The sequence below is a fragment of the Hakea prostrata genome, unplaced genomic scaffold, assembly GCF_041222555.1.
Source record: "Hakea prostrata isolate BN-2017 unplaced genomic scaffold, UWA_Hpros_2 contig_59, whole genome shotgun sequence".
Taxonomy (NCBI): domain Eukaryota; kingdom Viridiplantae; phylum Streptophyta; class Magnoliopsida; order Proteales; family Proteaceae; genus Hakea; species Hakea prostrata.
In genome coordinates this window covers 205,100-222,897 of record NW_028291178.1, presented here as the reverse complement: position 1 = coordinate 222,897, position 17,798 = coordinate 205,100, and the positions used below count along the sequence as shown (strand labels likewise).

The window sequence follows — 17,798 nt, the reverse complement described above, 5'->3', positions numbered from 1 at the left end:
TTGGTTTGATGCAGTCCTTACTACAACTTATTTGATTAACCAAATGCCTTCCCAAGTCTTGGACCAGCACCGCTCCTTTGAAATTATTTTAGGGACAACAGCCTTTAACTGTACCAGCTAAGATTTTTGGTTGTGTTGCCTTTGCCTGAAACCACCACATTCTTGATTAGTTGGATCCACGTAGGTTACAGTAAATCTTCTTGTGTTATCTTCCTACACAGAAGGGTTATAAGTTTTATCATCCTAGTTCTCGTCATTCCTATGGATGTTCCAGGAAAAAGTTCCCTTCTTTTTCCCCTAGACCTCTTCAAGGGAGAGTCTTAGCGAAGAGGCTCTGGTCTTGATCCCTCCTTTAAATATTTCTCCTAGGATTTCTGTTGATGATCCTTCTTTGGAAGATGGAGTGACTAGATAGGAGCAGCTAGTGGATGATGTGAAGGGGGGAGGAAAGACCTCCGAAGACTCGTCAAAGAAAGCAGCAAGAACCACGTAGAGTGCCAAGCCAGTTGGAAGCTTCAGCTCCTAGTCCTAAAGAACCAGTTCCTCCAAGTGAGCCTTATATCTAACCTTTGTTTTTATCCTACTTTAGACTTACCAACTGCTAAAGGAAAGCAGCCATGAACCTGCACCAAACATCCTATTTCCAATTATGTTTCATATTAGCCCCTATCCCCAAAATTTCAAAGTTATGTTTCCTCTTTGTCCTCCAATTCTATTCCTAAAACTTGGCAAGAAGCATTATCTCAATCAAACTGGAAGGAAATAACAGATGGTGTCTTTGCCTCTAGGAAAGAGGAATGTTGGGTGCAAATTGGTGTTTGTTATCAAGCACAAGGCAAATGGGACCGTGGAGAGGTACAAAGCAAGATTGGTGGCCAAGGGCTTCACTCAGACTTATGGCATTGACTACCAAGAGACATTTGCCTCTATTGCCAAAATGAACATACAACGGGCTGTCCTTTCATGTGCATTGAATAAGGGGTGGAACCTACAGCAATTAGATGTCAAGAATGCTTTTCCACATGGAGAACTCCAACAGTAGGTGTATATGGATGTGCCCCCTAAATATTCTACTACTAAGACTCATGGGAAAGTGTGCAAGTTGAAGAGGGCATTATATGGGCCGAATCAATCTCCGAGAGCATGGTTTGGACTTTGGAAGGTTTCATAAAGCCATGATCTCTAATGGCTACAAGCAAAGTATGTAAACCAGACCTTGTTCATTAAAAGAGACGGTTCCCACACTACTGTACTTCTAGTGTATGTGGATGATATTGTGATCAACTTCCAATGGTGTGTCTCTCTCTGAGAGAAAGTATACTTTCAATCTACTAAAAGAAACTAGGACGTTAGGATGTAAGCCAGTTAAGACACCTATTAAGCCTAATTTACACTTGAAGGCAAAAGAAGGCGAACTAGCTGATAAGACAACCTATCAGAAGTTGGTCAGCAAGTTGATTTATTTGACACATACTAGACCAAATATCACATTTGCAGTTAGTCTTGTCAACCAATATATGCTTGATCCCTAGTCCTCACATCTGAAGGTAGTATACCAAATCTTGCGACATTTGAAGGCTACTCTAGGGAAAGGTATTCAAATTTCAGCTCATGGACATCTTAGAGTTGAGACATACACAGATGCGGACTAGGCAGGATGTCCAACTGATAGGATGTCTTCCAAGGGCTACTGTACATATGTAGGAGGCAACTTGGTGGGTTAAAGGAGAAAAAAGCAGGCAATAGTTGCAAGGTCCAGTGCAGAAGCAGAGTTTTGGGCATTAGCTCAAGGTACTTGTGAAGTACTGCGGTTGAAGGGACTGCTTCAAGAGCTTGGGACAGACTTAAAGACACCTATAAAACAGCTGTACTTGGACAGAAAATCAGCAATCAGATCATAAACCAATACAAACAAGACCAAACATGCGGAGATCGAGAAGCACTTCATTGAAGAAAAGATTGAAGATGGACTAATTCATATCACCTTTTGTTATCTCAGATAATCAATGGGCTGATGTGCTTACAAAGAGCTTAAAAGTCAGGATGTTAAGTCATATCATTGGCAAGTGGGCTGTGGGCATACTAAATAATAAATATCTATGCTCCAACTTAAGGGGGAGTGTTGTAAAGCAAATTTAGTAGTTAGTAGATTTATTTTCCATATTAAAAGTGGGTTCCTGATTGGGGGTAGATTTGCTAAGATCTTCGTTAATTCTTTTGGAATCTTATATTTTTTCTTGTGATATTCCCACACTAGGAAGATTTTATTTGTTCTATTATTTTTTTTAAGGTTATTAGTGTAAATAAAGCTCTTGTTGTGTTCTTCAAACACAAAAGTCAGAATTTCACAATTCTTTCAACATTAGGTTTCCCATAATCATTCCATGCCACTTTGTTAAAACCGTAAAGCCATCCAACATTTCTCAATTAACCAAATTCTACAACCCACCATGCCACTTTGTTAAAACCCTAAAGCCATCCAACATTTCTCAATTAAACAAATTCTACAACCCACTTAGTTTTATTGAACCAAATCTTATCCAAGACCAAACCAACCTTCCATACCCAGCCACAGACTTCCCTTCCCTTCCTAATTAATTTTAGGTAAAGACTGATCCCCCAACCACTTTGCAAATGATTTTATTAATACCCTAACCCTTTCCAAGACCCCCCCCCCAACAAAAATTAATTCTTGAGAGATCCACAAACATCCCAATCCTTCCCTTAGCCATCGAGAACTGAATTCTAATGTCTAGTAATTTTTAGGTATCTCAAGTTACACCCATTAGAGCCTTAAAACACATTTATCATAAATCATTCCCAAGAAACCTCCCTAAATTCCCTATTCTTTCCCACTGAATCTATTATTTTCTGGTTCAGAAAAAGATTATCCTAGGTAAACCCTTAATTTTAGGAAATCTATTCAACAAATCCTAACCCTAAAATCTGTTTCACATCATTTGGTATTAGAGCTATAGAACCAGGACACTCTTGAAACAATAGTAGCCAAACCCATGGAGGGACCAACAAGAAACTACCTAAATCATATGCGTAGAGGGATAAGGCAACCACAAAGGCCTCCAGAGATTCACGAGATAGAGACTTATGCTGGTGTCAGTGACCTTCAAATTTTTTATGAGTGCCTATATAATCTTGACAATTATTTTGACGGGCACTATTTATTAGAGTTTGGTAAGATAAGGCTAGTGTAGAGGGACCACACAAGGAGACGAATGAGGTATTAAGGTAATGAACCCAACATGTGGGAAGAGATGTCAAAAGCTTTGAGCAAACTATTTTTCCCACCCAGGAACATCAAGCTAGACAACACCAACAGACCTACTCTCCCCAAAAATGGTACCACCAAAAGTTCACAAAATCTGATGGAAGTAACCAGGAGGACTGGTGCAGAGGAAAAAGAAACAAGGATGATCATATCAGAAAACTCACGTATGAGAGAACCCCTTGTTTGAAGATATTGAAAGGTCCCATCATGACTCCCCATCCACTTTGGAAGAGCTCATTAGGTCTTACTACTTTTATGATTATGATCAAGAGTTACACCACCATCAGACTACCGTCCATAGGAGGGATCCACCATTCACCAATACTTCCATAGCTTTTCCATACCCTCTTATGACAGACCACAAGGGAACATGCTACAGCAACCCTAGCTATTACAACAAGGACCACCTAGCCAGTGAGTGCCCTCAAAGAAGGGGAGATGCAGTCTCTAAAATCCAGCCACTAGTTCTTGAAGAAAAAATCCTTTCCACCTCTAGAGGCAGCCCTAGAAGATCCCATTGGCTAGGTAGCACATTTGGACCAATGCCAAGACCTTAGTGAGATGACAATAGGAACAAAGCCGCTATTCATACCAAGTTACCAACTACAGCCATGCTAGAAGTGCTTGATAGTGATCCTAAGGCTGAACAACAGTAGAAGACAAGAAGGAGACTCAAGTCCTTGATGACAAGGAGATAACAGCTGACAAAAATGCCCCCACAAAGCATAAAGACATGGCCAAATCAGCAACACCAAGCGAAGAGGTGATGGATGGGGTACACACTCCACCAGAGGTTCCCTCTCTCCTGACATTAAGGGTAGAGTGTTGCTGCCAACAGACATCAAGAACACACCAGCCTCTGCTCCATGCAAAAAAGAACCTCATGGTCTCAAAATTCTTGTTGTAGTACCAACAAGTAAGGACGAAACACCCTCCAAGGTGATGACAAGCAAAGATTCCAGGAGCAGGCCCATTAACTTCAAGTCCAAGCCTACTGGCTTCATCTTTCTCCTTGGGCTTTTGACAAGCAAGCCCCTATGATTGAAGACTTCATCACCACCAATCCTACTATACCAGAGTTCTGTCTTGGAGCAGTACTAGCAGCAATACACCTACTACTTCCTCCCCATTGCAAGATGCGAGGACGAGTTCACATTGAACATCTCTAGAGAATCAAACCAGGATCATTTGATCAGCTCATTCATGAGGAGATGAATGCTTTCAAGAGGGGGAGTATTGTTGTGAAAAAGGGTCACCCCCCCCTCCCTGCCAAAAGCCTGGTTTGGGCCCCAAGGCCCAACCATGATGGCGAACCTAAGGCTGGTCAAACCATTGACAGGGAGGGCACTTTGGCCCTTTTCCAGCCCTAAGTAGATTATTTTAGTTTCAGAATTTTTGTTTTTATTTTCTGAGTCCAATTATGTTTTAGATTCTTAGATTAAGTTAGTAGTGGAGTTCTTGTGTCATAAGGAGTATTTCTTTTAAGTAGGACTCTTTATGGATAATTAGGTCTTTTATCCATTTTAACCAGACATTATACATACAGACAGAAGGACAGGTGGCCAACTTTTGTTGGACAGCAGCCACTACCCTGTTGTTAGCAGAGAAGCAGAGATGATGGTCCACTTGGCAAGAGGGGATTGGGTGAGGGGTAAGAGGTTAGGAATGTTCTGTTATGTAAGAGGGGGATGAGTGAGGTGAGGGGTATGCATGAAATCAGGAAGTGGAGAACAAGCTGAGCTTTCTAGGAGAGAGGAGTTCTCTTGGTTAGGGTTTTGACATTGTGAATGTTGCTATGTTTATTCGGGTGATTGTTAGTGAATGAATCACTAGAGGAGTTGGGAGTTTTCTATTCTGTTTATAGTTCAGCATTTAATGAAAACAGTCATTGCTGTTGCTTTAATATTCTGAGCCTGTATTTTCGGGTGGGAATTGCATCTGGAGGGTTCGGGGAGAAGCTAATGAGGGTCCTAACATTAGCATTCTTCTTCCAAACTCCAGCATCTACAAGCATTCACAGCACTTTCTTCCAATCAAACAAGCACAGCAGCCCTAAACCCCTTCCTCACCCTGCAACTCCATCAAGAACCCACCCCCACCCAGCAACCTTATTGTACAAGCTCCCACCCCTGCAACGGTTCCAAGATCCCCCCCCCCTCTCCTTGCAGCACCCTCCCCCTTTTTTCTGTTTCTTTTATTTTTCTGGTTCTTGCAGCAGAATTACAAGAAAAGAAAAACAGAAAAGAAAGACTTTCAAAGATTGCCCAGAATCTTGTCAAGATATTGCCCAACATCTTCTCAAGACCAATCTTTCCTCCAAAATTCATCCCATAACTAACCCAAACCATTTCCAACCCTTTTCTTATCTAATCGTGCCTCCCTAGGCACTTTTTCTTGAGTCTAGCTTTCCCCTAATCATCGCATGCCACTTTGTTAACACCCTAAACCCATCCACATTTCTCTGTTAACCAAATTCCACAACCCATTTAGTTTTGTAAAACCAAATCTTATCCATGACCAACCCAAACCTTCTCATACCCAATCACAGACTTCCCTTCCCTTCCCAATTAATTTTAGGTAAAGACTGATCACGCAACCACTTCCCAAATAATTTTATTAAAACCCTAACCCTTTCCAAGACCCCCCCCCCAAATTAATTCTTTAGAGATCCACAAATATCCCAATACTTCTCTTTGCCATCCAGAACCCAATTCTAGCTTCCTAGTAATTTTTAGGTATCTCAAGCATCCTTTGGAGCCTTAGATTACATCTATCATAAATCATTCCCAAGAACCTCCCTAAATCCCCTATTCTTTCCCATTTATTATTTGCTGGTTCAAAAGAAGATTATCCTGAGTGAACCCCTAATTTTAGGGAATCTACTCAAGAAACCCTACCCCGAAAATCGGGTTCACATCAGCAAGAGTGTAGAGAACCTCAGGAAGGTGGCAATCAAATTCTTTGCACATGCTTACTCCGCTTCTAGATGTGATAAGAACTAGAGCACCTTTTCCGGATCCAATCAAACAGGCAGAACAGATTGGGCTCTAAGCACCTAAATGACCTTGTATTCGTCCATTACAACATGAGGTTGAAGCTCCAGTACATACAGACACAGTAGAGGGTAATAGGCAACAAGATATAATCAATCTAGCCGATATGTTTAGGGGGGGAATCAGATGATGACCCCATCATCGATTGGGTGAGGGATAGGGGTGAGCCATTATTGGCCAGCCTATTGGTTGGCCTGACCGACATATTGCTCGGCAGGCAGGCGTTGATGTCAATGAGTTCATGGCTGGCAATGGTCGGGTACATGCTCAGCAGGCAGCTGCTGCTACTGTTGCAGATGATTATTGATCTATGCACTCGAGCAACGATGAGATCGTGCCTTCCACATATGTGTAGGATCGACGAGACCCAGCCTTATAGTAAGACTGAATCCAAGGATGATGTTGGTGATGGTCGTGATGCTAGTGATGATGATGACAATGGTGGTTATGACGATGATGACGGTGGTGGTGGTGGTGGTGGAATTCCAAAATATTATGTGGTTCCACTACCGAAGACAGCAGCAAGCCCCATCAAATTCATTGAGGAGTCAAAGTTCACGCATGCAATCCAGGATGAGCACCATGGTGGCATACTTGTCAGACTACCAGGGCCTCTACAACTAAGGGGTTACTATAGAGGGCCTCACAGCCAATTCCACTCACCAAGGCAAACAGACGTGGATGTGGCTAGCTTGGCAAACTCAATAGGATCAATAAGCTTGAATGGTAAGAATGTGGGGTCACCATATGGGGTTTATGGGCTTGGCTATGGATATGGATATGGGACATATAGTAGGGTATATGGTGCCTCATCTACTGATTCGGGTGGGGTGTCTGGATATTGATCAACAATAAATCTAGGAGACGGTGACCCCTCTAAGTTTAGGGCCTAAACTTCTAACTTCTGTCTTTTGCTTCTAGTTCCTGACAGTGGATTATTTGTGCTAAGTTGTTACTAATCCTACCCCTACTTTATGATGTAGGCAAGAAAGTATCTAGTACTCTTCCTTTCAGTGGGATGTATAATCAATACATCTTACTGAAAGTAAATGGCTGCTGAGCACTCCAATCAAACAGGTGGCTGCTAAACTCTTGATGTTACCGGGATTGGCAAGTATAGGGCCACTCATAATTTGGCCCAAAACAGCCCACAAATCATGTGGCCCCAAGAGATTGCCAAATTTCCTAAGGGGTATTTTGGTAATTTTCCACCCCCCTTGAGGCAAGAGTGGATTAGTTACCTTCCCCGAGTTAGGAGTTAGAATCTATTCTTCTTTTCTCAATTGAGTTAGTGGTTAGAGTCATGCTGTATTTAAGAGTCCTAGTTGGAATCCAATTTCAAGTTGGGTTCCTTTTAAAAGTTAAATCTCTTAGCTTGCAACTTGTCATTGTTCAGAAACTTTTACTCAAAGAGTCCTTTTCCTAGTTTAGAAGTTGAGTCTAATTGTACTAGGGAATTCTAATCCAAATAAGGTTCCTAAGTTCAGTCCAAGTAGGTTTCTTGTGTTGAGTCCTAGTTAGTTTCCTTAAACGTAAGGCTATAAATAGCCCCCCCCCCTCACACACTGTAACAAGGCAGCCATGATTAACTGAATAAAAATACAGATTTGAAGGAAAAGTGGAGTCATGTGCTCCTAAGAAGAATACCACCAGTCTGAGCTAAATTTCTGCAGTTTCTTCATCATTCCCCTACCTTCAAGCCTGTGACAGCATTCATTTTTCAAGTGATCTGTAATTCAAGTCTTCTTCATCAAGTGAAACCTCAGCCCCTTCTCCTACCCCATCACCTTTCCTAACCCTTGCATTAAAACACCCCCCACAACCTCTTTCTTCCTTGCGGCAGCAGCCCCCTCGCCACATGAAGCCCTAGAATTCCCTACCGTATCACCTTTCCCCTCGACTAACAGTATCGCACCCCTCCCCTGTCCTAACCCTACTTCTATCTTCATTAATAGACCATCATTACACTAGTTTAGAATTTTCTGCAGTTCATCTTCTTCCTCTAGAAACCTAAACCCTAATTCAATCAAAACCTTATACTCTAACCTTTTACCCAAAGTCTAAACCTTTTTAGGACCACCACCTCCCACACTCTCTCTCTACCTTCGGGTGAACTATTAGCTGTTTGTCCACTGAGATTTTAACTCAAACAGCAAGGTATTGAACAATGAACCATAGGTTGCATGCGGCTTCTTAGGAAAGACCCTACTACTGGCCTATCAATAAGTATACTGCAAAGCAAGCTAACGGTTTTTGGGCAAATTCCTTAACTTATAATCTATGAGAGAATCTACCAAACTGCTTTGGATATGTTCATTTCCTATTTTATAAAATTCCTTGAACGAGTTCATGTATTGTTTACATATTTTAGTTTTACCACTCAAATCCAAGTTTCTGATGGTGGAGTTACTTTAAAAGGACAACACTATCTTCTTATGTTTAAACTGGAAATTAACTGCACATGTTTTCCGTCAAACTTTTGCATTCTATGTTCTTGTCTATTAAAAGAGCAATCAATTGTCTGTGTTTCTTCAATTTTTCTAGGAAGCAAATGGGATGTTATGCTAAACATCACAAGGGCCAACTAACTCTGGCTTCCATTAGTTCTTTCCATGCAGTAAAATTGAAGACTCCAAGTGATAGAGGACCCCAGACCCATCTCCTTGAGAATTTTCACCTCAAACAAGTACAGGAAATGGCTTAAAGCTGAGACCATAACGAGACTAACAAAAATGCCACCAGAACCCTCTCTGACTAATGGCTATCTGATAAACTTTTGAAACTTTGAGCTCAATTTAGCCATTTTACTTTTCTTTTTTTCGGGTAAACTTAACAAATGAGATGGTTTTAGTGTCCCCAATAAAATGGTAGTCACTCTCATCAAGCCATGCCTAAAATATGGCAAGAGAGTTGCACTGAAGAAGCACATATCCTCATAACATATACCTAATAATTGACCTTTTCTGGGTTTTGAACTTTCTGTTACCCTTTAAGAGAAATACTAGTGAGGGACCAGACTACATATATCAAGCATCCATATGGCTTATCTAAGGGAGAGGTAATACTCATGTCAAAATTATGATGAAACGAATATGTAAGACTAATAAAATAAGTAGGGACACATTAGAAGATCACATCAATTTTCATTTATGCTTTGGCAGAGCTATTAACTTCACACCTTCAATAATGCATGTAGATTTTCTCAGAAAAAAATAATGGAAGATCCTTTCTCTCTGCTGATACTTTTACCACTTTCAAAATCTTTGGTGAGGAAAATCTTATGATTCAATCCTACTGAATGAAGCTTCACAATATGCAAATGCAAATTTATTTTCTAAGCATTACTGTCCCTAATAAGTTTCAGATTGACAAAAATGAACCAAAATAATAATCAATGGAGACTATAAATAATATACAACATGCCTGCCATGATTTTCCAGTCTTTTCTTTTTTTCCTTCTTTTTCCTATAGAGTATGAACTATGAAGCTTTGTTCTCATCATAAGAATTACATCTGAATGATGTACTCACCTTATTATACCCATTGCATATCACATTTGAAGACCCGTGCGACTCACACATTATCATCTCAATAGTTCTTCTAACCATCTAAGAACAACAACAATGAGAAGGATTAACATTTGTGCCCCCAAAAATAAAATAATGACTAACATAATAGTTGAGCAACTGGAAAACCATATACAATAAATTTTGGGGAAATTACTGTTTCTCCCTTAAATATTACAATTACAGGCTTACCCCTGCACTCTCTAAATTTACTAAGTGATTCTTGTAGTTTGCATTAGGTTTACTATTAACCCCTAACGCTAATAGGCATTTGTTAACTGCTGACAAAGCATCTGGGCATTTTTGTAAATGCCCAACTAGCCTTGAGTATGACCCAAAATTCATTATTTGATCAAAGTAGTAAGAATTTAACCCCAAAAAAATCCTGCAGAAACTGAGGCCAAAATGACAGAAACATAAGTTATATCAGAATTCAATTACAAAAAAAAAAGAGTAAACACCACAATGGGCTTTGAAGAGAATAACACCAACCTGAAATCAGAAAACAGAAAAGGAAAGAATAAATGGGTTCTGTAACTTAAGTAACCTCAATGGAAGGTCACCATAGAAACCAATCTATGATACATAAATTGTGATAAACAGAGGAAATATTATCATTTGAGCACCCAGATCACGGTAGAGAGTACAAAACTTAAATGGTCTCTGGAAAGGAAATGATAGTCCTTGAAACAAAACAAGGAAATAGATTTCCTATCAAAATTACTCCAATTGGGTATCACTAAATCAGAAGCACGACACCATCAGTCAGATTTTCAATTTGGGAAAAGGACCTATCTTTTGAAACAGACTCAAATGTTTCCAAACAAGTGGGTTACCAATACTGAAGTTAATTCAACGGCAAACCAACATTAAAAAAATAATAATAAATAAATAAATAAAAATTCACGCCTCCACTACAAAGGAAGAAATTTGAGGGTTTACAACTGTTGGGCATTTTTACTTGTGAAGGAAACAAAAGTTGAGAGGCTCTTCACATGGCCATCCGCAGATCACCCAAATTCACAAGGCCATGGCATTGATTGGAGACACGTGGAATACACCAACAAGCAATCTGCAAAGCAGATATGGGTGAAGAGTTTGCAAATTCATTCCAGCATGTTCTAAAGCAAGCATTGAAGAAAATCTCTTCCCAGCACCCAGCCCCTGATGACAGTCCCGCAAGCACTGCTCTAACGAAGGCAATTGGAAGAGCCTAGTAACCAGTGAAGTCTCATGGTGATTCCCACCTCTGCAGTCAACTAACTAATCCTTTCCTATGTTTCTTGATCACTTTTTGATCTCTGGCCATTAGATATGTTGGTCATGAAGAAAGTGGGCAGCTAACTGAGGCTATTTGATAAGGTGAAGGCACATACTTCAGTTTTCATCACACTCCTTCAGGTTCTTGATGATGGTATATCGACCGATGGTCAAGGACACACTGTGGACTTCATCAATACAGTGATCATCATGAATTCAGGCCTTGGAGCACAGCATCTTTGCTTGCCTTGTGGGCAAGCAGTCAACACCGGAATGACGAATGCTTCCATAGAGTTCCAGCCTGACCTATGAAGGCTATAATGGACTTTCTATTCTTCTTTTTCTTTTTCTTTTCTTCCTTTTTCCGGTAATCAACAAACCAGTCACAAGGGCTGGTGCCCCATAGGACCAATGGATGGAAAGGAGGGACGGTGTGGAGGGACAGATGTTCAAAAACAAGACTTCCTTGATCTTACTGACTCTAAATTGGAGGCTGCCAACACTGTGCCAGAAGCACATCCACTATAATGGACTTTTCACTAACACTTAGTAGGCACCTTTACATGCTAGGAAGGGTACAATTATTATTTTAAGCAGTGCAGAGTTGTGAAATAATTCAAAACAGAAATTTTAGAATTAAAATTTACACTCATGAGGACAAACACAAGCCATGCTACCAGAAATGAAAAACTAATATAAACACCTCCACCACCAAAGAAATCCCTTTATTTTCTTCAGTATATGTAAAGGAGAAGGGGTGGCATTGGCCCAATGGTAGGTGGACCACAGTTGTAACCTAAGGTCAAGGCATCAAAGCACCTGTCAGTAAAAATTACCAGGCTAACGCTGCTTAGGAAAATTACCACCCCCCCCCCCCCCAACAAAAAAAAAAAAAAAACTCTACTTGTGGGTAAGCCTTTAGGCACCAAGCGGGAAGAAATTGGTCATTTCGGACTGGTAGCCCAATCCCGAGTTCACTCAGCGGTCCCCAAATATCTGAGTAACAAATGAGATTCACATCCTCTACAATTCTATGCAATTAGGGTCTAGGATTGTGACATGTGGCATCAAAGAATCCAACTACCATATTTAAAACCTAATATTAAGACAACATTGATCTTCTCTTACAATTTCTCCCCCATTTTCTCTCCTAATTAGAAACGAAATCTAAGAAATTCCCCAAATTCAAAATTCTTTTAGGCTGTGTTTGTTTGCAAAGATGGGGTGGGAAAAAAAGGGTGGGAAAAAAATATGTGGGTCCCATGTGTAGTGGGGTGAGGGAGAAGAGAAGGAAAGGAAAGGAAAGGGTTGGGTTTTGTGGAAAAGTGATAGGGGTGGGTCCCACTTTTTACTTTTCCCAACTTTCCCCTAAAGTACCACCAAATATGTGGGGTTTTAAAATGGCATGGGGTGGGAAAGTTGTGGCAACTTGACTTCCACTTTCCCACCCCAAGCAACCAAACAATCTACTATTTTGGGATTTAAAGGGATTTAAAGGAAAAGTAAGAAATCTACACTTTTTTCAAGAATTTTCCACCCCTTTTTTCCCACCCCACACCTTTATTCCAGCAAACAAACGCAGCCATACTTTTTTTCTTCACAGGTAAACACACTGAGAGAGGAGAATCCATCGTGAAACCTTTGTTCTTACTGGACTCCAACTGTACAGGTTACGACAATATCATTCACATTATTAATGACAAACTCCAATTTTACAGGGTAACACAAGGTCATTTACATTATTAACGGCTGAATTGAAAAAGGAGAATGAAAGAAATCGAAGAACATGTATAAGAATATCATCAATTGAAGAAAGAGGAAAAAAGAGATCGTGGAAATAGCAACGGTGGAAATGAGGAGAGAAAATGGGGGAGAAATTGTAAGAAGATCACTGTTTTCCTAAACTAGGTTGTAATTTATTTATTTTTTTGGTCGAATAAACTGGGTTATAATTATGGCTCATTGGATAATTACATGCCACATGTAACAATTCTAGCCACTATGTAGAGTCAGTAAGAGTAAGGAGGTCTTGTTTTCGATTCATCGATTCTCTCCCCATAAAAAAAAACAATGAATCGATTTTAACAAAATGTGAGTGAAATGAGGATCTAGGATACCGTTTGTTGGGACCATCGGCATTCGGGGTAGAAGGCTGTGCGTCGCTGCGGCTGATCGTCTGGCATGACGACAAAGCATCTGTTCAACAGCTTGTGGTAGTCGGGTGGGTCTTCAGGTCTAAGAAGGACGGACATGGGACCATCGCCGCCGCAAACGAGGCAGCCACAGCCCTTACACCAGCAACCGGCTACTGAAGGTGGGGTTTGAGGCAGCAAAGATAAGATTGTGTCTGCTAAAGTGCGAGCACGATTTCGATACAACCTCCACAGGACTTCGGGAACTCTTCTTTTTTTCTTCATTTTCTTCATTGCAACTGCAAGAGAAGCGATTTGCTCAATGCGATTTGCTCAATGCCCAAACTAGAGACTCTTGGGGCGTTCATTTGGCGCGAATTTCGAAGAGAATTTACAAACAATGTTATTTTTTAGACATTTTCCCGTCAAATTTCTAGGTAAATTTGAGAAATTTGAGGGACGCCTCAAAGATAAATTTTCCAATAAAATGTCTCTTAAATTTACAAAATATTAGACTAGTGCAACAAATTCTCAACATTATGCAAAATTAGTAACGATTCCCTTCAAAATGTGATGCGGATCAATTATGCTTCTGGATCCAACTGAGCCTCCTCTCGTATCCGGGACGATGAGTCCTGCAAGAAAGGTTAGGTGCGAGCCGGCTTGTGTGCCGGGCAGCCGCCTCCGATGGCAAAGTTAGATGATGAACCGAATGAGGTCTCGTGCAAAAGTTACACAAGATTATGCTCAAAGTGTATTGGTTACCTACCAGAGGGGTGGATCTGTGTAGTTATAGGGTGGGTGTTACCTTTTATGTGTTTGGTAAGTTGACTCGTCAAGAGCCATTATCTGTCCGGTGATCTCGCCTTTCGGTTATTAGTTCCGACGAGGTAGCCGTTTGAGTTGACTTTCCCAAAAGAGAGTGATTGCCTTATTTGTGTAGCGTGATGTACGTACTAATCGACGGGGTCGGTCAAGTCCCGATAAGATGTCGAGCCCCAAGCTACACCCCTGCCCGCGAAAGCCCCGAACCGTCGGTGAATTGACCCGATTCCGGGTCAATACTTAAAAAAAAGACTATTACCCGACCAATATGGTAATATGCAGTATTCGGGTTATACCCGTTTGGTGCTCTTCTTCCCGTATCAAAATGTTTCTTAAATTTACACACTAGTACACTATTGCAACAAATTCAATTTCATAATTACATAATTTAATGACTCCTGCACAGTCTGACTTTATAATCATGCCTTGAGGGTTTAAAATATTATGATATCTACAATATCAATATGGTATAGAAACTTGGTACCTAAAACCAAAATTGTATAGTAGTACTTCCATGTCCACATTTGCATACCAAGTCAGTTTAGGTATGTAAACATAAAGGGAAAATTGTACAAATATGGTATTAAACAATACCGTATAAGGAAAGAATAAATAAACTTAAACCAGTTCGGTTTAAGCTCAGTCCGATCAGATCGGAATCAAACCAATTCGGTTTGAGCCTAGTTCGACCAGCTCGGATCACGTTAGACCGACCAAGTCAAGGTCGGTCGAATAAGTACAAAGGCTGAATAACAAGGTAAATCTGAATAAGATTCTAGCCAAAGAAACAGTATTCAGTCACGACTCAACTACTCATGTTTGAGTAGGACTCAATGACTAAGAGTCAGATCACAACCTAACTAAGGTTTGAGTCTCACTCAAACTCATACATAGAAAATCTATAAAAAGGTAAGGGAGCACAAGAGAAAGGTACGCTAAATAGAACTATCACTATTCGAATTCTTATTGTTCATTATTTTCTTGTCTTCCTTAGCCGGATTCCTAACTAGATTGTCGGAGGTGAAAACTCGACCTCCACGGTCGAGCTCACATTATTGCAGGTTGAACCGGCTGAAGGGACGAACAGGATGGTGCAGCAACAGTTTTCAATGTGTAAATGGTATGAATACGGTACAAAATTAAACGAATAGTACGGCTTCAATCAAAATTGTTATGTTTCGATACAATAACGTTTTATGATACACTTAAGTATATACTGTCAGTATGGCACCCAAAACTAGTACCATGCAGAACCGTAGCAAATCAAAAACTGTTTTTAAAGCTATGTATTATACCATTTTTTGAAATAGTTCAGTATGGTAAAATTTTATACAATCGATATTGGTTCTAGCATATAATTTTGGTACTAGATGGACACCGTTATACTGCCTTTGGTAGAATCCTAATTTCATCTTTTTTCTTCCTCAATGATCAGTATACAACTTCAACTCCAGATGTGCACCTTATATTGTCTTAGTAAGATGGAATCATAAATTATACTTCTTTCTTCCTCAATGAATTCACTTCTTCTTCATCTTTTCGTCATTTTATATTAAAAGATATGGATAATTATTGTTGCATCTCTGTATTATAGCGTAATTACTACCTTATTCTCGATACTTTTTTAAATTACTAATTGAACCTTAGAGTTTGCCTATAAGTACTGAAGCCACCAACCGTTAAGCCTTTTTTTTTCTTTTTTCGAACGAACAAAAACTTATACTAGGAGAGGAAGAGAAATAGCAGAGAATACAAAGTCAGATTTACAAAGCAAGCCGAAGGGGAGTGCCTCCAAACTTGATTAAGCCGAAACTTCTTTGCACCTCGAGTTAAGAAGTCAGCATGACTAATACAATCCCTATTAACGTAACTAAAAAGATACATAAAAACGAGAGCTAGACAACCTCAAAATTCGTGAACTAAGCCATGAGTTGACCAATCGAGATTGAGGGTCAAACCATTTAAGCCCTTGATAGTAGAGAGGCAATCGAAAAGAAAACAACCTAATTTTTTGCGAAGGTGAAAAACGGTCAACAAGTTTTTCTGGATCGCTTCAAGCTCCATCATAAGAGCTGACAAGCCAAAACCAAAACAAGACTTCGCCAACACAAATCAACCTATAGGGCTCCATATCACACAGCTACAACCTGCATATTTTGAGGAGGGATCCCAAGCTGCATTAGAATAGACTCTGAAGCTAGTGCGAAGAGGAACGAACCCATCAGTACCAACACTCTGCAAAAGGGAATATGTCATGGAAGCCTCCAAATGATGAACACCGAATAAAAGTTATTTGTGCTCCAATGGAGCTCATATTGCAACCTGTGCAACCAAGACATAGCATTATAAAGAGAAAGCTGCTGACCAACAAAGATAAAATTATTCCTAGAAACCCAAATTATCCAACATAGAAGACTAGAAAATGAATATACATGATCAAGCATACTTGATGAACTTAACTTTGCATCTGAAAAAAAAATTAGTAAATCATGAAAGGTGTTTCCCAGAAAATTAGAAGTCTCAAGTCTTAAAGGCGAGGCGCACCAACACAGTACTTTAGCAAATTTACAATGAAATAAAACATGGGAAACATCTTCAACTTGTCAAGCACATATTAAGCAAAAAGAGACGGGCTACTATCTATCAAAAAGAGATTTTTAAGTTGGGATACTGTCATGGGTCTTAAGTTCCGTTAGTTAAGTGATGATGTGCCATCTTTGATTTATTCAAACCCCCATCCCCTAGAGATAACCCTAGGTTTCTATACTTATTTACACTTGATATTTAATTACACTACTACCCCTGATAACTAAGAAAAAAATAACCTCAAACCTATAGTGCTAAACCATCTTCTTCTCTTATTTAAAAAGAAAAAAAAAAATCTTCTTCTTTTACTCCATCTATTAAAGAAAATACTTTCTTCTTCTTCTTCGTCCTCTCAATGGTTTAACCCAACTCTTTCTTTTCTCTCCAAAACTAAAAACTGAGATCCAAATGTAAACCAATAGAAAAATAGTTACTCTTCATTTGCATTTTACCTTTATTTATTTACTTTTGAATTTTATTAATACTGTTCCTTGTTCTACCACCTCCAGTTAACTCATGAATCAATGCCTCTCCAAGAGGTTGGACCAGCGAGTCGACTCTGTGGTCAGCAAGCCGTCTCTAAAGGTCAAATCAAAAAAAGGAAAACGCAAATCCTCACTGGGAGGGGTAGATGCCAGAATAGAAAGACTATTAGGTACATAAGTTTAGTTGATGAGTGTTGCCAGATTCTTAGTAATTAGGGGCATTTATATCCTTGCCTGGCACGTGTAGATCATAGGATGCATGAAAACCACCCTCGTCTTTCAGTGATGTTGGCACAAAGAACAAGCTACAATGCTTAAGATTGAGATATTGTTGACGGTGGTTCTCTGCTTTTAAAGTTTCAAGCGCAAAGAACTCTCATCTCTATTCGCTTGCTGTAAGCATTCCCTTGTTCTGTCTTCCCTTCGTGTTTCATCAAATCCCCTTCGGTTCCAGTGTCATATACCATGGGAAGAAAGTTGATTAAGAAATATGACAACCCAACAACCTATGTCATGTTCTTGAGCCTTGGGAGGAGTTTGAGATCTCCACAAATCCCTTAGACCCAAATGATGAGGCTACTGTGAAATCCCACCTAACCCTAACC

At 39.9% G+C, this 17,798-nt stretch overlaps 1 protein-coding gene across 1 annotated transcript in view; it reads right to left on the bottom strand.

Annotated features, from left to right (window-relative positions):
- Positions 1-13,748, bottom strand: part of LOC148999050 (telomerase reverse transcriptase-like) — a 35,539-nt gene extending 21,791 nt beyond the window's left edge. Inside the window, exons 1-2 of the mRNA XM_089141508.1 lie at positions 13,283-13,748; positions 9,870-9,947 (exon numbers count right to left, since the gene is read on the bottom strand). Of these exons, the coding sequence (XP_088997634.1) occupies positions 9,870-9,947; positions 13,283-13,591 (387 nt within the window). The 5' untranslated portion in view covers positions 13,592-13,748. The remainder of the gene's footprint in view (positions 1-9,869; positions 9,948-13,282) is intronic.
- Between the last annotated feature and the right edge of the window lie 4,050 nt (positions 13,749-17,798).